Source organism: Mauremys mutica, chromosome 20 (genome assembly GCF_020497125.1).
Source record: "Mauremys mutica isolate MM-2020 ecotype Southern chromosome 20, ASM2049712v1, whole genome shotgun sequence".
NCBI lineage: Eukaryota > Metazoa > Chordata > Testudines > Geoemydidae > Mauremys > Mauremys mutica.
In genome coordinates this window covers 15,291,281-15,316,977 of record NC_059091.1, presented here as the reverse complement: position 1 = coordinate 15,316,977, position 25,697 = coordinate 15,291,281, and the positions used below count along the sequence as shown (strand labels likewise).

The window sequence follows — 25,697 nt, the reverse complement described above, 5'->3', positions numbered from 1 at the left end:
TCCTCCTCTTGGCTCCCTTTCTAGGTACATACCCATCCCTGGCAGGTGTTTGTCTAACCTGCTCTTAAAAATCTCCAGTGATGGAGATTCCACAACCTCCCTATGCAATTTATTCCAGCGCTTAACCACCCTGACAAGAAGTCCAGCTCAAACTGTCATTGCTGCAATTTAAGCCTATTGCTTCTTGTTCTCCTTAACTTCTGAGGATAGGACAACTTTTCTCCCTACTCCTTGTAACAACCTTTTTAAATATGACCTCCTCCCATATGGGCCCACTCTGCATTGCTGCCCTGCACCCTCATTCTAGGTTGTAACCCAGCAGTCCCCAAACTTTTGAGGGTCACACCGCTTACCCCTGTCCAGGTCCCCGCAGTTCCAGGGGGGGGGGAATGGACAGAGGTAAGGGGGCCGAGGCTTGGGCCGGGTCTGAGGTCAGGAGCGGGGCCGAGGCTGGGAGCAGAGTCACGGCTGGGATGCAGTGGGGGCCGGCAGTCAGGCCTGCGGCCAGGCGCGGCTCTGCTCCTGTCCTCCCCCCACCGGCCTCGGCCCCGGGCTGAGAACAGAGCCGCGGACCAGGCCGCGGGCTGGCACGGGGCCGTGAGGCAGGGACTGGACCGAAGCAGAGCTAGGGGTCTCTCCCTCCTTCCCTTCCGCCCCCGCGGGGGCTGGCCCAGGCTCGCCACACCTCCCCAGCCGTTCCCTTTGGGGCGCCTCTGCTCTGGCCCTAGACCCTCCTGCTCCCATTTCCCCTAAGGCCGTTGGGGAAGTTAGTACCCAGCCCTCAGCCTTTGGTGTTCTGGCCCCGCCCCCGCGAGCTGGCGACCCCCGCCCCTCACCGGCCGCTACACATACCGGGCCCGCAGCTAACGGAAATGGGAGGATCTCGGCTCCCGGCGACGCCGGAACGCCTCTTCTCACGTGACCTCCGCTTCCGACCCTCCGGGGCTAAGGTCCTGGGGTCACGTGGCTAAGATGCGTGGGTGCCTAGGGCAGCGGCCCTGCGCAAGCACGGTGGAAACGCGTGGAGTCCGACTGCGCGTGGTAGACCCAGGGGCGGAGTCAGTGACCCGTTACCAGTCCCAGGGCGTTGCCTTGGCGACAGTGTCAGTTACTGGGTGCTCCCCTCCCCTTCCCCGGCAATGAGGTCGGTGACTGGGTCCCTCTCTCCTCCTCTGCCCCACCGACGGGGTCAGTGACTGGGGCCCTCTCTGCCCCTCCCCCACAGACGTGGCAGGTTTGTATAATTTTTGACGATGCCCAGAATGGGTCCAAGTCCCGCCCCCTCTCCCCCCTTCCTAAGGCTCCGGGAGGGAGTTTGGGTGCGGTCTCTGGGCTGGGGCAGGGGGTTGGGGTGCAGGAGGGGGTGTGGGTGCTGGGAGGGGAGTTGGGGTCAGGGCTTGGGGGTGCAGGCTTTGGACTGTGGCTGGGGATGAAGGGTTTGGGATGCAGGAAGGGGTTCCCGGTTTGGCGGGACTCAGGGCTGGGGCAGGGGGTGTGGGTGCTGGGAGGGGAGTTGGGGGTCAGGGCTCTGGGCTGGGGGTGCAGGCTTTGGGATGCAGGAAGGGGTTCCTGGTTTGGCTGGGGCAGGGAATTGGGGTGCAGACTTACCTCCAGCGGTTCCTGGTCAGCAGCACAGCCAGGGTGCAGAGGCAGGCTTCCTGCCTGTCCTGGCACCGCGGACCTCGCTGAGCCCTGGAAGTGGCCAGCAGCAGGTCTGGATCCTAGGCAGAGGTGTGCAAGCCTTACCTGACTTTTGCTCTCAGGCACCACCCCCTCGCAGTTCACATTGGCTGGGATTGCAGAGCCAGTGCTTGGGGTGGTAGCAGCATGCAGAGCTCCATGGCCCCCCTGCCTAGAAGCCAGACCCACTGCTGGCCACTTCCAGGGCGCAGCGTCGAAACAGGTAGGCACTAGCTTGCATTAGTTGAGCAGCACCACTGATGGGACTTTTAATATCCCGGTCAGTGGTGCTGACCAGAGTGACCCAGTGCCTGACATGCCACGACCCAGTACTGGATTGCAACCCGAACTTTGAAAAATGCTGAGTTACAGGGTCCCTCTCTCCTCCCCACCCAGCCGATAGTGTCAGTTACTGGGTGCCTCCCTTCCGCCCCACCGAGGGTGTGAGTTACTGGGTCCTCCTCCCGGCAATGGGGTCAGTGACTGGGTGCTCCTTTTCTCCCTGCCCTGCGGGAGCTGTCCCAGCAATGAGGTCGGTGACTGGGTGGCTCCTGCCTCATGGGTGCCACCCTGGCAACCAGGTCGGTGACTGGGTGCCCCCTCCAGGCGCCACCCTGACACTACTGCTCGGTGTTCTGGAGGTTTTGCACCTCTCATCAGAGCCAGTGTTAACACACACTCCACCTGGCACTCATGCCAGCCTCCTTAGGGGCCCCTGCAGGCAGTACTAAGCAGATGGGAAGCGCACTGATGAGCAGCTCCGGGTGTCACAGACAGGCCCCACCAGGTGCCTAAGTTTTGTCCACAAAACTTGAATTTGTTCCCATGGATGGGTACTTAGCTATGTGATTGCTGGCACTGCAGACACAAGTGTATATTCTGCTCATGCGGTTGGCCATTGTGCAGGCCCATTTTAGGTACCTATATGTGAGGGGTGGTATGCTGTGCCCTGGCTTCTTCCATGAACACAGACTGCTCTTAGTCCCTCCAAAGTGTTCTAGGGATGCCTGCTCCTGAGATCCTGGTGGTAAGGGCTCTGATGACTGTTTGGCCCCAATGGATGATCTTAAGTCACCTTTACTCTTGACCTTTGTTTTCTTTCTCCTCCCTCTTGTCTCTCAGGGGACTTCTCCATCCTCACCTTCTCTGTGGCTTGTACTTTCGTGTCTAGGTTCCTCCAGCCCCTTTACATATATTTCCTCTTTACCTGGCCCTGCAGGTTTTATTTCCACCCTCCTGGGCCTCCATACATGCCTTGGTGTCCCTGTTAGAAAGGGATCCCAGTCCATGCCCGGTAGAAGGCAGTGGGGGAATCCATCACTACCCCTACATGTTTCTGCCTAAACTTCCCCTTTATTTCCAGAGTCACCTCTGCCATTGGGCAGAATTTATTGTCCCCATGTATATATTCAGTTTTGATCCTACCTCTGGGAAGTATCCAGTGGGGTTTCACTAACTTCTGCCTGATTAGCAAACAGAATGAAGCTGTGTCCATTAGTCCCTTTGGTGGCTCCTCCCTACCCATACCAATATGGTAGGTACTTTCTTTTTTCTTCCCTGCCTGGGAGTCTTGTCCCAAACACACAACTGTGCAAACCCACAGTCCATTTTTAGCTGTCCTTCACGTCCATGTCAGAAGCACACTGTAGGACAAGCTCCCACTACAGTTCCTTGAGGCTCCTCCCTCTTCTTGCTGCCCTTCCCAGCTGGAGGCACTCTGGTCCTTCTCAAATCTAGTCCCTTAAACCACTGACTCACTCTGGGAATGTCCGCCTCTGCAAATTCCTCTGTAACTTTAACTGTGGGGTCCAGATTAACTGGCTGACACCACGTAACCCATACTCCAGTATGCTCAGGGTGACTCTGAAGAAACTTCCGGAATCATGCAGTCCACAGTTTGAGTATCTGGCCTTACCAGTGAGTGGCCCAATCTTTTAATTTCTGTCCAAATGCACAGAGGCCTAATCCCTCAATCCATCTTTCAACTCTCCATTTCTGGCAGTACTTTTCTGTGGACAGGCCCCACCTAGTCCAGCATGGCTGCCTTAATCACGTCCTAATCTCTTGCCCGCTAATCACTAAGAGCTATATATGTGCTTCCCTGGTTAAATAGGGTGTCAGTTGAAGGGCCCACATTGTTCTGTCCCTATGAGGTCTCACTGCTGCTCCTTTAACAGTAACCAAAAATACATCAGGGTTGTTCGCAGGTCCCATTTTACAGAGTCTGATCTCCTGTGCCTGGTTTCCATTTCCTGTCACAGGACTCGCCAGACTTTGGAGGAGTTGTTGTCAGACCTGGGCTTGCTCCCGTATAAATTCCTGAAGGCTCTTTTGCTGTTTAACCTACCAGGCAAGCAAAGGCTGTTTTTCTGCCTGGTGGGGTCTTCTACACCAGCAGTTCTCAACCGGGCCGGTTTTAGAGGGTCTGCCAAGCAGGGCTGGCATTAGACTAGCTGGGGCTCAGGGCAGAAAGCTGAAGCTCTGAGCCCAGCTGGGCTGGAGCCCTGAGGCCCAGCACCTGCACTAAAGCCCCAAGCCCCTGCACCCCATGAGGTTAAAAACCAGAGCCAGGAGCCCCAAACTCTGATGCCTGGCAGGGCAGAGGCCTGGAACTGGGCCATGGAGTTTTTATAGCATGTTGGGGGTGGGGGGACGCTCAGAAACAGAAAGGTTGAGAACCCCTGTTCTACACTTCTCTTTGCTGCTTCACCACCCGTTTCAGTGTGTTCCCTCCATCACCTGGACTGCCAAACCTCTACACCAGCTTCTCCAGCAGGCTCTCCATTTGCACAGATAACAAGGAAATCCCTGATGAGCCCCCAGCTGTGACAGAGAGGGGTGTTGCACTCCCACATCTTCCACAAACACAGACCAAGTTGAGACTTTCTTGCTTGTAAGCACCAACATGTAGTCTATTTAATCCCCCTACCAATACATAGTACCATTATATCATATTTCAACTTTCTAAACTCGTCTCCAAAAGTGGGGGGTAAGGTGTTTCCACTCAGAGACCTCACTTTGTCAGGCTCACCTAGCTTTTTATCTTTCTGTTTCTCTTAGGGTGACAAGACAGCAAGTGTGGAAAATCAGGACAGGGGGTGGGGGGTAATAGGAACCTGTATAAGATAAAGCCCCAAATATTGGGACATCTGGTCACCCAAGTTTCTTTCTCTGTTTGTTCTCCTCAAAGGGCTCCTGCCCATGTCCTTTTATACAGTTTCCCTGTTAATGGAATGATTGGTTCCTTGACTCACTAGCCCCAATCTGACCTTGTAATCAGGTACACCTCTATCCGATTAGGCCTTCTGTGAGGAACCAAATTAGTACTAATAGTGACCGGAGTGCTGACTCAAGTGCAAACCCTCAGCACTCTGTCACATCATATCTGGAGATATGACCCCAAAATATCCACTAGTGATCACCACACTCTATGCCCCCAGTTTTTGGGTCCTGATCATGTATCTTTTCTATATCCTTGTACTCTGCTAGTGCCCATACTCCTTGCGGAATGACTGCAAAATTTTGTCCCTAGGAAAACTAATCATATGAGATGTATGAGACTGAAACTTATCTCCCAGCATGAAGTCCTGCCAGGGACACTGGTGTCCAGGATATTGCCAATGGATGAACTGTCAATGAACAGCAGACCTAACAAGTAACGGGGGCTTCCTGATTCAATTCAGGCTGCACCTTCCTACTGATTGCTGCAGTTCTGTGCCTCTCTTTCCCCAGGCTTTCCATCGAAGCATTAGAGTCTGTGCTTTTCAAGGGTGGGAATGAGACTGGTGAGAGTGCTCAGGTAGCAGAGAACATGGAGTCTTTTTGAAAACCCCCAGACTCACCACGAGGGAGTGTGTCTGCTGGTGAGGTAAGAGATCTAGGAGGTATCATTTTATCCTTGGGAATCAGTAGCAAATAGAGTCGCTGAGAGGGAACCTCCAATTTATAGCTTTGTGGGAGGTACCCTGGGTGGAAACACATAGCGCTCACTCAGAGATATCAGAGCTGTATGCTCAGAGCAGCTGAGTTTTTGAAGTGTGCAATCGACCCCATAAGCGGTTTCTTTTGCCTTCCAGTGTTCTGCTAAGATCTGGACTAATAACACCTGAGATCATACAGCGCCTCCTCCCCTGGGTGAATTCCCCAACAGAAAACCGCTGAGTCACTAGCACAGCTTTCCTTGTCCAGGTAAGACACAGGGCTCTGAAGAGCAGTTTCACCATTAGACTGTTGTCTGCCTTTCGTTCGGGAGTTGTACAGTTCAGTTCATAGGAGTAATTGTCATTTTAGATAGTAGAATGGGTCCTCCTTTACATGGAAACCTGACAAGGAACTTCATTATACCTTTCTGAGTCATTCTCTCTCTGATATTTTTATTGCTGTCATTGCCTATACTAGCTACACAACCACTGGTGCTGGCTGATAGAGATACAGACAGAGTTTGAATTCCTGGACCTCTTCTGCCAAGTCCTAGTGCTGATACTAACCAACAGCTCCTGATTTTGGTTTAGCTCAGCAGATCTTCTGAATGAACCTAGTGTCCTAATACTATAAAACAGGGGTCTCAAACTCAAATGACCCCGAGGGCCGCATGAGGACTAATGCATTGGCCCGAGGGCCGCATCACTGACACGCCCCCTTGCTGCCCCTGGCCCCACCCCCAATCCACCCCTTCCATGAGACCCCGCCCCTGCCCTGTCTCTTCTCCACCTCCTCCCCTAAGCGCGCGGCTCCCTGCTCCTCCCCCCTCCCTCCTGGAAAGTGCTAAGCGCCACCAACAGCTGTTTGGTGGCTTGGCGGCGGGAAGCGCCTGGAGGTAGGCAGAAAAAAAAAAGAAGAGTAATATAGTAGTATAGTATTAAAATATAGTATGCTATTAAAAGTCAATTTATTAACTTTTTTATTAACTTCTTTAACTGTAATGTGAAACGTCAGTGCTAATTTTGACAGTCATTTCATTTTTGGCCACTTAGCTGGCAGCGTTTTGCATCAACCAGAGCATCAATATTAGGTTTGATATCCTGAGACGAAACCAATCTCAGTGTTGCTTGCAAATGTTCATCAGTGAGCCTTGACCTTAACACAGATTTGTTAATCTTCATGGAAGAGAAAAACTGTTCACATATATATGTACTTCCAAACATTGCCATTATCCTTGCAGAAGCAGAGAATAACATGGGAAATCTTTCTTGTGAAAGAAACCTGTAGAATTCTGGAATTCCAACATCTGTATACTTCTGCTTCAAAATCGTGTCACACTGAAGCTCCACTAACTCCATCTGCATTTCCTCTGCAACATTGTCAATTTCAACAGCAAATGGTGTGGAAAAAAGTTGAAAATGTGGTTCAAGTGCCTTGAAATCTTTAAACCGCACATCAAACTGTTGGTGTAAGTTAGAAATGATCTCTGCATATTCTTTCAAGGATTTGGGTTCAACTTTTCCTAAGGAATTCAGAGTTGAGAAATGGACCAAATTGCCAGCAGTCAGCTGTTTCCCCCATAAAGTAAGCTTGACTTTGAATGACTTAATACTGTCATACATCTGTGTTATCACCTGTTTTCTACCCTGAAGTTTCAAGTTCAGTGCATTCAGGTGATCAGTTACATCTGTTAGAAAAGCAAGGTTGCAGATAAAAGTGGAATCAGCAAGCTGTGGAACCTCCTTGTTTTTCATTTTCATGAAGGAATCAATCTCCTCTTTAAGTGCAAAAAAACGCTTCAAAACATTTCCACGACTCAGCCATCTAACTTGAGTGTGATACAGAAGTTCCCCATATTCACTGTCCATACTTGCTAGAAAAGAAGTGAACTGTCTGTGATTCAGCCCTCGTGCACGTATAAAATTAACAGTTTTAACAACTACATCCATAACTTCTTTCATTTGTAGACTTTTACTACACAGGGCTTCTTGGTGCAAAATACAATGTATACTGGTGAAGCTAATTCCTGGTATATTGAGGCTGTTCAGTTTGGTCTTCAGTAATCCAACCACACCAATGTTTTCAGAGCACATTGATGGCGCACCGTCCGTAGCCAAAGATACGAGTTTGTTCCATGGCAGCGCAGCTTTTTCAATGCACTCTTCCAGTCCTTGAAATATGTCACGTCCCGTTGTGGTACCCTTCAGTGGCATTAAGTCTAGCAATTCTTCAGTTATATTCAAATTGCAGTCCACACCTCTAATGAACACTGCACACTGTGCGGTATCTGATATATCTGTACTCTCATCAAGAGCAATTGAAAATGCTTCAAAGTCTTTTGCCATTTGAATCAATTGTTTTTCCACATTATCAGCTAAATCCGTTATCCTGCAGGCAACTGTATTTGCAGACAAGCTTATGCCTTCAAAAACTTTCTTCCTATCAGGACATAAAATTTCACTGGCCTTCATAAGACATTCTTTTATGAATAAGCCTTCTGTAAAAGGTCGCGATGATTTAGCTATCATTTCGCTTATCACAAAACTTGCTCTTACTGAATCTTCGCTAGACTTGTTAATCCCTGAAAATAAATTTCTTTGCTTGGCAAATGCTGCTTTAAGTTGCTGAACTTTTTCCTCTCGGATTTTTCCGGTGAATGCATCATATTTTTCACGGTGCATCGTGTCATAGTGCCGACGCACGTTATACTCCTTGGGAACAGCAATCGTTTGCTGACAAATAAGGCATTGAATTTTATCTTTTACCTCTGTGAAAAAATATAAATTCTCCCATTTGTCTTGGAAAACTCTCTTTTCTTCCATGAGTGTTCTTTTTTTTGACGAAGTCATTTCCAAGCTGTTTTAATAAATATATACACTCAGTAATGCACCTCACTCAAAGGACAAAACACGCACTTAGATTTACTGCCTAAGGCTCTGGGAGGGAGTTTGGGTGGGGGAGGGGGTTTGGAGTACAGGCCCTGGGCTGGAGTTTGGGTGGGGGAGGGGGTCTGGAGTGCAGGCTCTGTGCTCGGTGCAGGCTCCAGGCTGCGGCAGGGGATGGGGATGCAGGCTTTGGGACGGAGTTTGGGGATAGGAGGGGGTGCAGGGGTGAGGGCTGTGGGGCTGAGGGTGAGGGGTTTGAGGCATTGGAGAGGCTCGGGGCATTGGAGAGTCTCAGGACTAGGGGAAGGGCAGCCTGCCCTGGCCCTAGTGCAGGGGGGCGCTAGCCCCCCCTAGGGCGCTAGACAGCAGGTGATGCCGGAAGCCGGCATAGCAGAGGAGTGGAGTCAGCGTGAGCTCCCGGGCAGGCTACCGGGCGGTGAGGGGGCAGCAAGTGGGGGCTGGTAGACACTGGGGGGAGGCGCGTGGGGGCGGCAGGTGGGGCCAGGGGAGAGACCCGGCCCCAAACATTGGGGAGCAGCGCGCGGGGAGCTTAGGCACAGAAAATAACTCGGGGAGGGGGGCGGGGGTGAGGGGAGTTTGGCGGTGACAGGAAGTAACTGGGGGAGCTCCAGGGCCACCCAGAGGATTCCGGGGGCCCGGGGTCTTCGGCGGCGGGGGGCCCTTCCGTTCCGGGACCCGCCGCCAAAGTGCCCCGAAGACCTGTGGCGGGGGGGGTCCCCGCCGCGGGTCTTTGGGGCACTTAGGCGGCGGGTCCCGGAACGGAAGGGGCCCCCCGCCGCCGAAGACCGGGCTGCGCTTCGGCGGCGGCGGTCCCTCTTTTCCCCACCCCGGCCGGTCCCGCTTCCCACCCCGGCCCCGGCCGGGCTCGCTTCCCCCCCCCCCCCCCCGCCCGGCCCGGCCCCGGCGGGTCTCACTTCCCTTCACCCGCCCCCCCCGGCCCGGCCCGGCCCGGCCCTGGCGGGTCCCGCTTCCCTTCCCCCGGCCCGGCCCCGGCGGGTCCCGCTTCCCTCCCCCACCCCCCGGCCCGGCCCCGGCCCCGGTGGCTCCCGCTTCCCACCCAGGCCCCGGCCCGGCCCCGGCGGCTCCCGCTTTCCCGAGCGCGTCTCCGTCCGAGCGCCTGAGCTTCGTCCCGCTCAGAGCCGCGTGGTGAGGGGGCGGGGCTGTGAGCTCCACGCCAAGCGCAGCGCTCAGCCCAGAGCTCCCAGCCCCGCCCCCTCCCCACGCGGCTCGGATCGGGGCGGGGCTCAGGCGCTCAGACGGAGACGCGCTCGGGTAAGGGGGGGGGAGAAGCGGGAGCCGCCGGGGCCGGCTCGGACGGAGACGCGCTCGCGGGGGGGGGGGAGAAGCGGGAGCCGCCGGGGGCGGCTCGGACGGAGACACGCTCGGGTGGGGGGGGGGAGAAGCGGGAGCCGCCGGGGGCGGCTCGGACGGAGACGCGCTCGGGTGGGGGGGGGGAGAAGCGGGAGCCGCCGGGGCCGGCTCGGACGGAGACGCGCTCGGGTAAGGGGGGGGGGGGGGAGAGAGAAGCGGGAGCCGCCGGGGCCGGCTCAGGCGCTCGGACGGAGCTCCAGGAGAGGGGCGGAGGCGGGAGCCTCCGCTTTTCTCTTGGAGGCCCGGGGCAAATTGCCCCCCCCTCTGGGCGGCCCTGGGGAGCTCCGCGGGCCGCAGGGAAGAGCTCCGCGGGCCGCATGTTTGAGACCCCTGCTATAAAACAAGCAACATACAAATACATTCACATCTATCTTAGGTTCTCATGACTGTAGTATCTGAGTACCTCAAAACTCATTTATGTATGTATGTATCCCCACAACACTCCTGGGAGGTAGGGAAGCACTGTTATTCCTATTTTACAGGCAGGGAACTGATGCACAGAAGGGCTAAGTGACTTGCCCAAGGTCACACAGGAGGTCTTTGAAGGAGCAGGAAATCGAACCTGGGTCTCCTAAGTCCTAGGCTACTGTGATAACTGCTGAACCATCCTCCCTTTCCACTTCCTTCCTCTAACATCTGCATCATATTTCCCACTTAACGCTAAGGAACTATCTATGGGGTTCATCTAGTTCTAAGAAAAGCAATCGATCTGTGCCTGTGATGGGCTGTACCTGGGCTTTGAGGCTCCTTACTATACTCTGCCCCAGGAAAAGAGCCACAAATCTGGGTCTGTCTAGAGAGGCCTCATGAAAGCATCCAATCAGAGCCCATCAGGCTCAGCTAAAAGGAGCTGCAGGGCCTTAGCAGGTCAGTTCGTGGCAGGAACTGGAGGGGCAAGAAAGAGTGCTGCTGTCTGGCCACAGACATTCAGGGGATTGCCAGAGTTTGATTCTGGCAGCATTTGCTTAAGTTGGGTTTGCAGGAAGAGAGTCCCTAAGAACTGTAACCCTGAGATGAGGGTGAAGCTAAAAGTGGCCGGTAGGAAGAAGCCCAGAGAAGAAGCAACAATGAACTGAAATCAAGCAGTACCTAGCTACTGTTTGCAGGGTCCATGGTTTGGAACCCAGAGTTATGGGCAGGCCCAGGTTCCCCTACCATCTACAGTTGCATAAGCCCCACAAAGGGGACAATGCTTATGGAGAGCTTGAACAAAGGGCAGAATTTAAAGGACCCAGAGTTGGGGCTGGAGACCCTAGTGAGGGCAATGGGACTGTTCTTGACTACCCCAGAAGGGGTTCATTTAGACTTTAGGACTCAGGCAGAGACCTGCGCCACAGAAGACTCACTGAGGTTGGCTGGCAGGGTGTACTGGGGTGAGAAAAGGACTAAGGACTAAGAGGCTCTCAAGAGGTGTGTGGATCCCTATTATAGTGCCCAAAAGTTTTTAAGACATTTCTCATTTGTGTGGAATAATAAAGTTACAGTGTATTATGTGCCAAGTATCAGAGGGGTAGCCATATTAGTCTGTATCCACAAGACTGTGGCTGTAGGAGGACTCCTTGTTGTTTTTAGTGTATTACATGTCTGCTCAAATTATATTCACAATCTTAATGATCATATTGGGGCTAATGGACATGTTGATTTTATTTCAGCTAATGAGTGATCCCATGCTCAGGGAGAAGAAGTTCCTTAAGTCTGTCTTACACATCTTGGAAGGAAGGTCACATGATAGGAACAGCATTATAGACTCATAGACTTTAAGGTCAGAAGGGACCATTATGGTCATCTAGTCTGACCTCCTGCAATGCAGGCCACAGAATCTCACCCACCCACTCCTGTAACAAACCCCTAACCTATGTCTGAGTTATTGAAATCCTCAAATTGTGGTTTGAAGACCTCAAGCTGCAGAGAATCCTCCAGCAAGTGACCCGTGCCCCATGCTGCAGAGGAAGGTGAAAAACCTCCAAGGCCTCTGCCAATCTGCCCTGGAGGAAAATTCCTTCCTGACCCCAAATACGGCGATCAGTTAAACCCTGATCATGTGGGCAAGACTCACCAGCCAGCACCCAGGAAAGAATTCTCTGTAGTAACTCAGATCCCACCCCCATCTAACATCTCATCACAGACCACTGGGCATACCTGCTGATAATCAAATGTATACATCTGGGAACAAAAAATGCAGCCCATACTTGCAGGATGGGAGAGACTATCCCAGGAAGCAATGATGCTGAAAAAAACTTGAGTCATGGCAGATAATCAGTTGAACATAAGCTCTCAATGCGAAGTTGTGCCCAAAAGGGCTGAAATGATCCTTGGAGGCATAAACAGAGGAATCTTGAATAAGAGTAAAGAAGTTATTTTTCCTCTGAATATGGCACTCATGTGAGCACTCCTGGAATACTGTGTCCAGATCAGGTGTCCACAATTCAAGAAGGATGCTGATAAACTAGAGAGGATTCAGAGAAGAGTCACAAGAATTATCAAAGGATTGGAACATATACCTTTAGTGATAGACTCAAGGAGCTCAATCTATTTAGCTTTACAAAGAAGGTTAAGGAATGACTTGAGGACAGTCTATAACTACTCACATGGGGAACAAATTTTGATAATGGGTTCTTCACATTAGCAAACAAAGGTATAACAAGATTCAATGAGGAAAAATGAAGCTAGACTCATTCAGACTGGTAAGAAGGCATCCATTTTTAATGGTAATTTTAATTAACCATTGGAACAATTTACCAAGGGTTGTGGTGGATTCTCTGTCACTAGCAATTTTAAAATCAAGATTGGATGTTTTTCTAAAAGATACACTCTAGTTCAAACAGAGACTGTTTCGGGGAAGTTCTATGTTATGCAGGAGGTCAGACCGGATAATCACAATGGTCCCTTTTGGCCTTGGAATCTAAGTAAGTAGGAATCTAACAATAGGATTACACAGGTGTATTATGGCACCGAGTTTGGCTCATTGTAACTAGCACCTGGTCTGAAATATAGCTACAGGTCTCTAGGGGGAGAGGGGGTTGATGAAATTCCCACAGCTTCATAACTGCTAAAGAAAACTTATTAGAAGTGTGATCAGTGATAAGTGTTCTTTAATGTTATGTTTGTACAGGTGAAAAAGCACAAGAAATTTCTTCTGGACATACTGATCAGGGCCTTAAATGACACTTCCAGTTCTGAAGTCATTGGCGAGAGCATGAAAGCACTGGCCAAAGTCCTGAAGGAGCTGAAAGAGAAGGACATCGGTTCTTCCTTCAGAGACCTTACCCAACAGATCTGGACCTACTTTGACAGTGTATATGAACAGAACTCTCCAACCCCAGTTCAACCAATCTTGATTAGACTCCATTTACAATGCATGATGTGGACTCCCTGGGCATTGCTCATGTCAGAGTGAAGAGATTTTAGGCCCCAGGGAAGAGAGGTGTTTTATGGAGGAGGAGAACATTAGGAGGATGGGGATGACATCCCTGCTCCCACAGTCTCACCCTTCTGTTCTTCTTTATTGCCACTGAGAACCTCAAAGAAAGTCTGATTAGTTAGCTAGATAACCATGAAAAGGGGGTTACAGAGTACAATAGAGAGTGTTGGGCCTGCTCTATACCATTTTTATGTGAGAGGGTTGGGATGATAATTTCATTTTGCAGAGAATTTTGAATTTCAAATTTTGGTTTGGTTCCTATTTGTGGGAATCCCCTCCCCAGACTTCAAAACTCTTTGTGAAACAGAATTACTATTCTCAACCTAGCTCTGTTGGAAGCCTTGGCCCAGCGCAGTCTGCTCTGACTATCCTGGAGCTCGGAACCCAGGAAACTCTGGGCACTAGAGGTGCCAGGGAGTTGCAAATTTGAGAGCCAGGACTTCCAGGGTCCCAGAAGCTGGAGGCCTAGAAGCTCACGATCCCAGTCAGCCTGCTAGATCAGCTGCCAAGGAGCTGGATGAGTGCACTGGCAAGACACCAGGCAGGTTTCTAAGGACCCCTGTCTGGCTTCTGGAAGAATTTCATCAAAATTGAACTGTCTCTAAAATATTTTGATGAATCAGCAAATTCAAACAAAAAATTGGTTAATTTAGGTTTTTCTGAGTAGCTGTAGTTGGAATCACTCTACTTTAGCATAGAAGAGACAGCTGTGTGAGGTGCATGATGTGATTGTCTCTTAGTTACCAACTTGCGGGGCTTTCTTGGCTGTAGAAGGATGATGCTCTTTGTTCATTGGCCTTTGTCCTATTTGGCATCCTGGCCCGCTTGACAAAGAGAAAATGGAAGGCCTATTTCGCCGACCAGGTTAGACAGAGCTGGGTCACACTTCTGCTGCACCTGCAAGACCCAAACCCCGAGGTTTCAATGGTAAGACCAACAGTGACTTATTTACTAAGCAAAAGGAATCTTCCTCCCAATGCCAGGGGAGCTCTGCTATTCCTGCCTGCTGTGGAGGCCCAAATTCTCCCCTCAGTTCATTGCCCTCCTGCCGAGTCAGTTCCAGCCAGGTTGGTTCATGGCTGCCTCACCAGAATCCAGGATAGGTTATGGGTCTGACCCCGACAGGTCTCTATTCCTGACTGTCTCTACACCCCAGGCCCCTGCCTCCCCAGAACAGAGGAGAGACCACAGCTATGTCTGGTGAAGCAGCTTTCATAGGTATATCTGTTCCAAAAAGACATTGATGCTACCTCCAGGTTTCAGTGGAAGCTCTCCCCTCTATTAGTCATTCCTGCATGCAGGGCCGGTGCAACCATTTAGACGACCTAGGCGGTTGCCTAGGGCACTAGGATTTGGGGGGCACCATTTTCTTCGGCAGCGACCGCGGCCCAGTCGCCGCCGGCATTTAGGCGGAGGGAGCTGGAGCAGGGGGGGCACGGGGAGGGCCGCCTGCAGGAAGTGGGGGAGGGGTGGCACACAGGGGAACTCCCTGCCCCAGCTCACCCCTGCCCCGCCTCCTCCCCGAGCACGTCATGGCTGCTTCACTTCTCCTGCCTCCCAGGCTTGTGGCGCCAATCAGCTTAGGTGCCGCAAGCCAGGGAAGCGGTAGAATTGAAGCAGTGACGGAGTGCTCGTGGTGCTCGTGTGCGGAGCAGGGGTGAGCTGGGGCGAGGGGGGGTGCCTCAGGGCGGAGTGTGGGGGATGGGGAGCTGCCACAGGGGGGGCGCCTCAGGGCAGGGGCTCGGGGACGGGAGAGGGTGCAAGGTGGAAGTTTTGCCTAGGGCGCGAAACATCTTTGCACTGGCCCTGCCTGCATGGTTTCTGCCAATTACATCCAGATGAATCCCTTTTTATCCTGGAATAGATGAGAAGTCAAGCAGATGAGTTCCCTTTGAATGAATATAGCACTCGATAGGGAACAATTAAATGGTGTGACGCTCTTTTTCAGGAATGCAGAGCTACGTTTCACCTCTGTGCCCCGCTTACTTATCCACTTTCTCAACATCACTCATGATTGTATATACCTCTATCATATCCCCCCTTAGTCTCCTCTTTTCCAAGCTGAAGAGTCCTAGCCTCTTTAATCTTTCCTCGTATGGGACCCGCTCCAAACCCCTAATAATTTTAGTTGCCCTTTTCTGAACCTTTTCTAGTGCCAGAATATCTTTTTTGAGGTGAGGAGACCACATCTGTACACAGTATTCGAGATGTGGGCGTACCATGGATTTATATAAGGTCAATAATATATTCTCAGTCTTATTCTCTATCCCCTTTTTAATGATTCCTAACATCCTGTTTGCTTTTTTGACCACCTCTGCACACTGCATGGACATCTTCAGAGAACTATCCACGATGACTCCAAGATCTTTTTCCTGACTCGTTGTAGCTAAATTAGCCCCCATCATATTGTATGTATAGTTGGGGTTATTTTTTCCAATGTGCATTACTTTACATTTATCCACATTAAATTTCATTTGCCATTTTGTTGCCCAATCACTTAGTTTTGTGAGATCTTTTTGAAGTTCTTCACAATCTGCTTTGGTCTTAACTATCTTGAGCAGTTTAGTATCATCTGCAAACTTTGCCACCTCACTGTTTACCCCTTTCTCCAGATCATTTATGAATAAATTGAATAGGATTTTATTTACTTATTCCCATAATACAAGAACTAGGGGTCACCAAATGAAATTGATAGGCAGCAGGTTTAAAACAAATAAAAGGAAGTTCTTCTTCACGCAGCGCACAGTCAACTTGTGGAACTCCTTACCTGAGGAGGTTGTGAAGGCTAGGACTATAACAATGTTTAAAAGGGAACTGGATAAATTCATGGTGGCTAAGTCCATAAATGGCTATTAGCCAGGATGGGTAAAGAATGGTGTCCCTAGCCTCTGTTCGGCAGAGGATGGAGATGGATGGCAGGAGAGAGATCACTTGATCATTGCCTGTTAGGTTCACTCCCTCTGGGGCACCTGGCATTGGCCACTGTCGGTAGACAGATACTGGGCTAGGTGGACCTTTGGTCTGACCCGGTACGGCCATTCTTATGTTGTTATGTTCTTAACATGCAATTGCTTTGGAAGATATCCATGTAGCAATAGCTTTACTGATACCTGCAACATGCTCTATTTGACTTGTTGAATCCAAATCTGTTGGAAATTAAGTGCTATAGAAACAGCGTCCTCATCACTTTAATACCATACAATTTTCTTTCTACTAAATTCCTGGTTGGTGAATGCCCCTTCTGAATGCCCCTTAGGTTTTTTGGCTATAAACATTACTTGTTGGGCTGGTTAGAAAATGGGAAATTTTTTTTGACAAAGTATTTAATTTTCATCAACATTTTCCAACCAAAAATGATTATCTCAATTCTCTGGGCTTGTGATAGATCTGTTATAACAATTATCAAAAAGTTTAATGTTTTCTCTAGTGACTTGGTAACATATTTTGCCACCAATATAAATATAGAATAATTCTAATGAATTACCACAGATTTACATTGGTGTGTGATGGGGCAGACTGACCCCGCACTAAGGCCTGGTCTACACTACAAGTTTATATCGAATTTAGCATCGTTAAATCGCATTAACCCTGCACCCGTCCACACAATGAAGCCCTTTATATCGATATAAAGGGATCTTAATACCAATATCTGTACTCCTCCCCGACGAGGGGAGTAGCGCTGAAATCGGTATTGCCATTTCGGATTAGGGTTAGTGTGGCCGCAATTCGACGGTATTGGCCTCCGGGCGCTATCCCACAGTGCACCATTGTGACCGCTCTGGACAGCAATCTGCACTCGGATGCACTGGCCAGGTAGATAGGAAAAGCCCCACAAACTTTTGAATTTCATTTCCTGTTTGCCCAGTGTGGAGAGCTCATCAGCACAGGTAACCATGCAGTCTGAGAATCGAAAAAGAGCTCCAGCATGGACCATACGGGAGGTACTGGATCTGATCGCTATATGGGGAGATGATTGCATGCTAGCAGAACTCCGTTCCAAAAGACGAAATGAAAAAACATTTGAAAAAGTCTCCAAGGCCATGATGGAGAGAGGCCACACTAGGGACTCAGTACAGTGCCATGTGAAAGTTAAGGAGCTCAGACAAGTCTACCATAAAACCAAAGAAGCAAACGGAAGGTCCGGGGCAGGGCTGCAAACATGCCGCTTCTACACTGAGCTGGAATTCTAGGGGGCTCCGCCACCACTACCTCACCCCTGACCGTGGATTCCAAGGAAGGGGTAATCTCAGCCATGCCTGAGGATTCTGCGGACAGGGAAGATGAGGAGGACGAGCTTGCGGAGAGCACCCAGCACTCCATTCTCCCCAACAGCCAGGACCTTTTTCTCAGCCTGACAGAAGTACCCTCCCAGCCCTCCCAAGGCGGTATCCCAGACAATAAAGCCATGGAAGGGACCTCTGGTGAGTGTACCTTTGTAAATATAAAACATGGTTTCAAAGCAAGCGTTTTTTAATGATTAATTTGCCCTGAGGACTTGGGATGCATTCGCGGCCAGTACAGCTACTGGAAAAGTCTGTTAACGTGTCTGGGGATGGAGCGGAAATCCTCCAGGGACATCTCCATGAAGCTCTCCTGGAGGTACTCCAAAAGCCTTTGCAGAAGGTTTCTGGACAGTGCAGCCTTATTCCGTCCTCCATGGTAGGACACTTGACCACGCCATGCTAGTAGCAAGTAATCTGGTATCATTGCATGACAAAGCCTGGCAGCGTATGGTCCCGGTGTTTGCTGGCATTCAACCAACATCCGTTCTTTATCTCACTGTGTTATCCTCAGGAGAGTGATATCGTTCATGGTAACCTGGTTGAAATACGGGAATTTAATTAAGGGGACAGAGGTGGCCATTCCTACTGGGCTGTTTGCCTGTGGCTGAAAAGAAATCCTTCCCTGCAGTTAGCCGAGTGGGGGGAGGAAGGGGGGTGATTGGCGCTGAGCTTTTTCACGTTTGACTAGCAGGGATCTTCCCTGATACCAGCCATGCGGTGTGTGGGGTGGCTAGCAGGGATCTTCCATGATACCAGCCACGCGGTAGGGGGAGGGGTAAAGTGATCATCCCAGAGAATTGGATGGGGGGGGAGTTTGGTTTCTGCTGCTGCATGTTAACAGGAAAGCCACAGAACTCAATGGGCTTTGCTTGGCATGTGGGAAAGGAGGGCGCTGGATATATGAAGGCTGCAGAAGCCAAAAGACAATGGCTTACCATGGCCGCATGCAAGCCGAATTCTGTTGTCCGGACTTGCATCTGTGATCTCTAACACCAAAGCCTCAATATTAAGATGCAAAATGCAACCTTGTACTGAAATCACATGTGCTGTGTAATGTGAATAGTGTTGTTCACCGTGAAAGAGTATAAGCATTGTTCTGTACAATGTATCTTTTAAAATACTTCTCTCCCTTTTTTTCCCTCCCTCCCTCCCTCCCTCAGCTGTAAATTTTTCAAGCCTCCCTCCTCCGTCCTGAAGGCTATCTCAGATAAGGCGGCGGAAAAAAAGGACACAAGACGAAATGTTCACTGAAATCATGGAATCGTCCCGCAATGAAAGAGCTCATCTGACTGAGTGGAAGGACGCGGTATCAAAGTACAGGAAAGATGCCAGTGAACGTGAGGACAGGAAGGACCAACGTGAGGACAGACACTCGAGATGAGAAGTGTTGGCAGGAAGATCAGCAGTGGCGGGATACAACGCTGGGGCTGCTGCGTGATCAAACTGACATGCTCCGGTGTCTGGTGGAGCTTCAGGAAAGGCAGCATGTTCCATAGCCTCCTCACCCAAACATGTAAGAACGTGTGGGGGGAGGCTCTGTGCACCTGCCCACTCCACCCCAGTGGACAGCCCAAGCAAAAAGATGTCATTATTTTTAACTTTTTTAGTGGCCTTTTCCTTCCCTCCTATCCTCCTCCCAAACCCCACCTGGGCTACCTTGTTAGTTCTCTCCCTCTTTTTATAATCAATTAATAAAGAATACATGATATAAATGATAGTGACTTTATTTCCTTAGAAAGCAAGCTGTGATCGAAGGGGGAGGGTGGGTTGCTCACAGGGAATGAGTCAATCAAGGGGGCGGGTTTTCATCAAGGAGAAACAAACACAACAGTCACACCGTACCCTGGCCAGTGATGAAACTCGTTTTCAAAGCTTCTCTGATGCGCACCGCTTCCTGGTGTGCTCTTCTAATCGCCCTGGTGTCTGGCTGCGCGTAATCAGCGGCCAGGTGATTTGTCTCAGCCTCCCACCCTGCCATAAAGGTCTCCCCTTTACTCTCACAGAGATTGTGGAGCACACAGCAAGCAGCAATAACAATGGGGATATTGGTTTGTCTGAGGTCTGAGCGAGTCAGTAATGTGCGCCAGCGTCCCTTTAAACGACCAAATGCACATTCTACCACCATTCTGCACTTGCTCAGCCTATAGTTGAACAGCTCCTGACTACTGTCCAGGCTGCCTGTGTATGGCTTCATGAGCCATGGCATTAAGGGGTAGACTGGGTCCCCAAGGATAACTATAGGCATTTCAATATCCCCAACTGTTGTTTTCTGGTCTGGGAAGTAATTCCCTTGCGGCAGCCATTTAAACAGATTCGTGTTCCTGAAGACGCGAGCATCATGAACCCTTCCCGGCCATCCCACGCTGATGTTGGTGAAACATCCCTTGTGATCCACCAGTGCTTGCAGCACCATTGAAAAGTACCCCTTGCGGTTTACGTACTGGGTGCTCTGGTGCTCCAGTGCCAAGATAGGGATATGGGTTCCATCTATCGCCCCACCACAGTTAGGGAATCCCATTGCAGCAAAGCCATCCACTATGACCTGCACATTTCCCAGAGTCACTACCTTTCGTAGCAGCAGCTTAGTGATTGCTTTGGCTACTTGCATCACAGCAGCCCCCATAGTAGATTTGCCCACTCCAAATTGATTCCTGACTGACCGGTAGCTGTCTGGCATTGCAAGCTTCCAGAGGGCTATCGCCACTCGCTTCTCAACTGTGAGGGCTGCTCTCATCTTGGTATTCTGGCGTTTCAGGGCAGGGGAAAGCAAGACAAAGTTCCATGAAAGTGCCCTTACGCATGCGAAAGTTTCGCAGCCACTGGGAATCATCCCACACCTGCAACACTATGCGGTCCCACCAGTCTGTGCTTGTTTCCTGGGCCCCAAATCGGTGTTCAGTGGCTAGAACCTGCCCCATTACCAGCATGATCTCCAAAGCGCTGGGGCCCGTGGTTTGAGAGAATTCTGTGTCCATGTCCTCATCACTCTTGTCGCCGCGCTGCCGTAGCTGCCTCCTCCTCGCCTGGTTTTTCAGGTCCTGGTTCAGCTTAAACTTCACGAGAATGCGCGAGGTGTTTACAATGTCCATGACTGCTGTCTTGAGCTGAGCAGGCTCCATGCTTGCTGTGGTATGGCGTCTGCACAGTTCACCCAGGAAAAAAGGCGTGAAACAGTTGTCTGCCATTGCTTTCATGGAGGGAGGGGTGAGGCTGTACCCAGAACCACCAGCGACAATGTTTTTTGCCCCATCAGGCACTGGGATCTCAACCCAGAATTCCAATGGGTGGGGGAGACTGCGGGAACTATGGGATAGCTAAGGGATAGCTACCCACATTGCAACGCTCCGGAAATCGACGCTAGCCTCGGTACATGGACGCACACCGCTGAATTAATGTGCTTAGTGTGGTCGCGTGCACTCGACTTTATACAATCTGTTTCCAAATATCGGTTTCTTTAAAATTGGAATAATCCCATAGTGTAGACATACCTTAAGACTGAGAGGGTTAACCCTTCCTTCCTAGCAGAGCAAAGCCCGCCCCTGCAGCTCTGCTGGGCATGCTCCAACTGGAAGTCAGGTATAAAAGCCTGCAGAGCTGCTCCGTCAGGGCTTGTGGCCAAGGAGGAAGGATGCTCAGTGGAGGCTCCGGCCCAGGAGCTGTTACAGCCCTTACCAGGGAGAACTGAAGAACCAGGACCCTGGACCGGAGGCCCGCAGCTATCGGAACCCCAGGAAGCATCTGGTGCTGAGAGCCCTGGAGACCCTGACACCACAGAGACTACGGCGACTGGAGAACTGGTAGGAAGAGACCCAGGGAAGGTAAGGGAGTGGTACCTCCCGCCACTATGAGGTCAGCATGTTTCGGTTGGATGCCCTGCTGACCCCTGGGAGGATCACTCCACCCCTGACAGGGCCCTGGGTCAGAGCCTACTCGTGGTCACTGCCCCCCCCCCTTTATGGAAACGACACAATTCCCCGACCCCTCACTTGCCTCAGAGGATTTAAAGGGACTCTGGCCATTGGGCCACACTGCTCTAGGAGTGTACCATATGCGGGACTCTGGCTATTGGGCCACACTGCCCTAGGAGCGTGCTATATGCGGGACTCTGGCCATTGGGCTGAACTGCTCTAGGAGCATACTATATAGACTCTGGCCACTGGGCCGCCCAATCCCACTAGGGAGAGAGAGTTTAGGGGGACTCTGGCCATTGGGCCATACTGCTCTAGGAGTGTACTATATGGACTCTGGTCACTGGGCTGCGTTATCCCACCAAGGGGAGAGAGTTTAGAGGGACTCTTGCCATTGAGACACACTGTACGGACTACTGGAAGGGTAGCAGAACAGACGTAGGCGCAAAAAGGCAGGGTTACCCCTTGCCCCCACCACCTTGAACAAAGGGGTGGACAAGGTACCAACCCTGCCACATGGTGTATCTGAAATTATGCATTCAGTATCCTGTTTCAGGTTCGTAAAAATAAAAGAATGCTGTAGGTTTTGTGGAAGTGTTCAAGATACAGATTTATAAAAACAACATGAAAATAGGTAGTTATGCTGGGGAAAGGGGAAGCCTTATTGAAGCTGGTGGGTGTACTAGTTGTCCTTTATTCAGGATAAATGTAAAAACAATCAAGCTCTTTTGTGGAATAGATGGCTGACATCATAGAAGCCACCATCAAGTAAAGCTGGAATAGGAGTTGAGCCATACAGTCAAAGAGGCTTTCACTGGGATCTGAATGCAAATGCAGGGGGATAGGGATGGAGATGGGGTTGGGGTTGGGGGGGGGAGAGGGAGTGTGACACCACAGAAGCACAAAGGATCCCCAGAGAAGTATTTGTAGTGTGATCTCAGAAAAAGCTGAGAGAGAGCGAGAGAGCGAGAGAGAGAGCGCTTTTGGATAGACTGCTGGATAGAAAGAGGCTAGGAATTGTGAGCCAAGAAACTATTCCTGCTGTTGTTACGGAAATAGAACCTTGTGTACATTCTTTGTAAACAGGATTGCATCAAAAAAAACCTGACTCCATCATCCATTTCTCCCCCTAGTGGAAACAATTCACAAGACCCAAAATATTCACTAATTGCTCAGGTCAAAGGGATAACAATATTATGACTTCTTTTGTTTTCATGTTCTTGGATAAAGAACAGACCTGCTTCAGTAAAGAACCATAAACGCTGAAAATACTGTTTTGTTGGCTCAGGCTAGCTATCAGTAGCTCTAGAAAATAAGAGTGTTTGTTGTTACACAATACTTAAATTCAATTATTTGCACAAATCATTTAAATTTTTCTCTGATTAGGAATTAAAAATAAGCAATTAGATATTCTGTAAAGTGCTTAGGAAACCTGTATGATTAAAATCAGCATGTACTCTGTATATACGGCTTCATCATATATGCAACCTCACATCTACACTTGTAAGAGGACCCCATTTCCTGAAGCAGTTTCAAACCACTTCAAGCTAGGACAGTTTTAAGCTACTCTGTGTTTCAAATGTGAATGGTGTCCAGCTGTGTCAATTAATTTTTTTAAATTATGACCATGATCTAAGATCCAAATTTTAAGAACTTGCTTACATCATTCTTATGCTATGATGAATAGGGCTGCTTTCCTGAATTGTGGTCCATATTTGGAACTATATAGTTTTGACTCAACCACCCTTCTTAAACAGTTTTAACATATCTGGGCCTGCAAGTACGTTAACTTGAACCAGTTAATCTTTGTTAAACACATTTAAACTTGAAATGATTTGACATCAGATTTTAAACCATTTGAGGAAACATGATTCCCTATAAATATAGAAGAGGATTAATTAGTATTAAACTGCAACGATCAGATTCTCGGGTGGGGTAAATTGGCAAAGTTTCCTTGACTTTAATGAAATGATATAACTTACATTAGCTGAGGGTTTGGCCCTGATAACAAATATAAAATTATCATAGAGCAAGCCAAAGTCAAGGATGAACAATACTATTGACTTGTACCACCATCTGCTGGAAGACACAGAAAATAAAAACAATTGGAAGTTGTTCTATACTCCCTCGGGACCAGATTTACTCTTCTTTACACAGATTTGGGCCCTAGTCAGGGGCCGACATACTCATGTAACCGAGGAGCAGAATTTGACCCTAATATGTGCACGTGCATTTTGACACAGTCTTTAGTTACACAATTGTACTATTTTTTTCCACAGGCCCCCTCATTCAGTGGTAATTGAAGTTTTGTTTGTTGTTTGCCTTCAGACACTGTGCACCTGTGTACATACTTCTGTAATATGAACGTATCAAGTCAGGTTCCAGGTCTCAGTCCTTCTCTTCAAGGTGCTCAATGGCCAGGGCGCAGTATATCTAAAATATCTGGTAAATCCCTGGGATTAGGCCTGTGGCTGAGAGGTCCTATTTCTCAGGCACCAGGGAGTTTTCTACTATAAGGATGAGGTTTGTCTGTGCAGGAGATAGAGCTTTCTCAGGGGACAGTCTGTGACAGTGGAACAAACTCCCAAAGGAACTAAAGGACCATCACAAACCTTCCCACCTTTCCCAGTGCAATGTGCGTATCTTCAACTTGGCTTCTCTAATATAAATACAGAGCAATGTGTACACATAACCTCACCCCCAAACAAACCAAAAATCAAAGCCTTACCAAAACAAAACTGCACACACAATTCTCCCCATGAGAAGAGGATGAGAGAGAATGAACTGGACATGACAAATGTTATTTGCAACCGTGTTATAGCCATGTCATTCCCAGGATATTAGAAAAACAAGGTGGATGAGGTATAGGGTGACTAGATAGTAAGTATGAAAAATCGTGATGGGGGTGGGGTGGGGTTGATAGGCACCTAAACCCTGAATATCTGGACTGTCCCTATAAAATTAGGACATCTGGTCACCATAGCTCTTCTGTTGGACCAACTTCTGTTGGTGAAAGAAATAATCTTTGAAGGACCTGAAGAAGAAAGAACTCTGTGCAGTTCTTTCACCAACAGAAGTTAGTCCAATAAAAGTTATTACCATGACAGATGTTAGTCATGTTATTAAGGTACTATGGGAAGCTGCTCAGATACTGCATTGGTGAGAACAAGTTAAAAACCTATATAGATTAAAGTGAAGGAGAAAGAGAGAGCCTCTTTCTGAGATTATCCTTTTCCTTCTCCCTAGTGATCCTATTTGCTAACAAATATATACATTCTTAGTGCTGTTGTGGCTTTGTGCAGAAGTGTGAATTGTCTCAGTAGATTCTGATATATTTTATCCTTTAGGCAAAGATATCTAAAAAAGGGAATATAAATAACACGTTATGCAGACCCGCACCACTAGGTGGAAGCAGATATTTTGAGTTGTCATTTATTGAGAAACTATTTCAAAAAGCGCAGTAATGTTCTTGGAATTCTGCTTTAAGCCATAAGGCACACAGCTAAGCAGAGTCATTTATAGAGTGCTGGATCTTTAATTTTTTTTTCTATTCAAGAACCTGCTTAAAATCCCTTTAATAAATTGTAAAAGCAGCAAAGAGTCCTGTGGCACCTTATAGACTAACAGACATATTGGAGCATGAGCTTTCGTGGGTGAATACATGCATCCGACGAAGTGGGTATTCACCCACAAAAGCTCATGCTCCAATACGTCTGTTAGTCTATAAGGTGCCACAAGACTCTTTGCTGCTTTTACAGATCCAGACTAACACGGCTACCCCTCTGATACTTAATACATTGTGTTATCTTCACTCTCCTATTTGTCTGTGCTGTGATGGAAAAATATAATTGTCTGTTAATAATGGCTTTTATTTGAAGCAGAGAGTTAGAAAACATGTTTGTAAAATGCTTTGAAGAAGAAACTCTCTCTAGAAATGCAAATAATTACTATGGTTGTTACAGGGTCAAATTCTACAGTCCTTGCTCAGATCCTAAGAGGTATTTAGGCTCCTAGCTCCCATTGATTTCAGTGGAAGTTAGGAGTCTAAATACCTTTGAGGATCTGGGCCTCATACCCTACTCAGACAAAACTTTGACTTTAATTCAACCTAGCACTGAGTTGGGTTAAGCCCGGTATCTTATTGTACATTGTACAGAAGCTTCTTGCTAGCAGGAGTCAATCTGCTTGTATTTTTGCAGTAATGCAT

At 49.2% G+C, this 25,697-nt stretch overlaps 2 protein-coding genes and 1 long non-coding RNA gene across 4 annotated transcripts in view; 2 read left to right on the top strand and 1 right to left on the bottom strand.

Moving 5' to 3' along the window:
- Nucleotides 1-1,054, bottom strand: part of ILVBL (ilvB acetolactate synthase like) — a 31,210-nt gene extending 30,156 nt beyond the window's left edge. For both annotated transcript variants that reach the window (XM_044994732.1, XM_044994735.1), the window contains exon 1: nucleotides 853-1,054. The gene's annotated coding sequence lies outside the window, so the exon portion shown is untranslated. The remainder of the gene's footprint in view (nucleotides 1-852) is intronic.
- LOC123353555 lies at nucleotides 919-11,736 on the top strand. Its single transcript, XR_006574532.1, has 4 exons — nucleotides 919-1,234; nucleotides 5,413-5,548; nucleotides 5,757-5,868; nucleotides 11,531-11,736. It is a non-coding gene; the product is annotated as an uncharacterized LOC123353555 (long non-coding RNA).
- Nucleotides 11,737-11,953: 217 nt separating this feature from the next.
- LOC123353797 (protein maestro-like) lies at nucleotides 11,954-14,712 on the top strand. Its single transcript, XM_044995207.1, has 4 exons — nucleotides 11,954-12,562; nucleotides 12,991-13,265; nucleotides 13,395-13,407; nucleotides 14,071-14,712. The coding sequence occupies exons 1-4, from the start codon at nucleotides 12,539-12,541 to the stop codon at nucleotides 14,413-14,415; spliced, it is 657 nt and encodes a 218-aa protein (XP_044851142.1). The 5' UTR covers nucleotides 11,954-12,538; the 3' UTR covers nucleotides 14,416-14,712.
- Nucleotides 14,713-25,697: the final 10,985 nt, after the last annotated feature.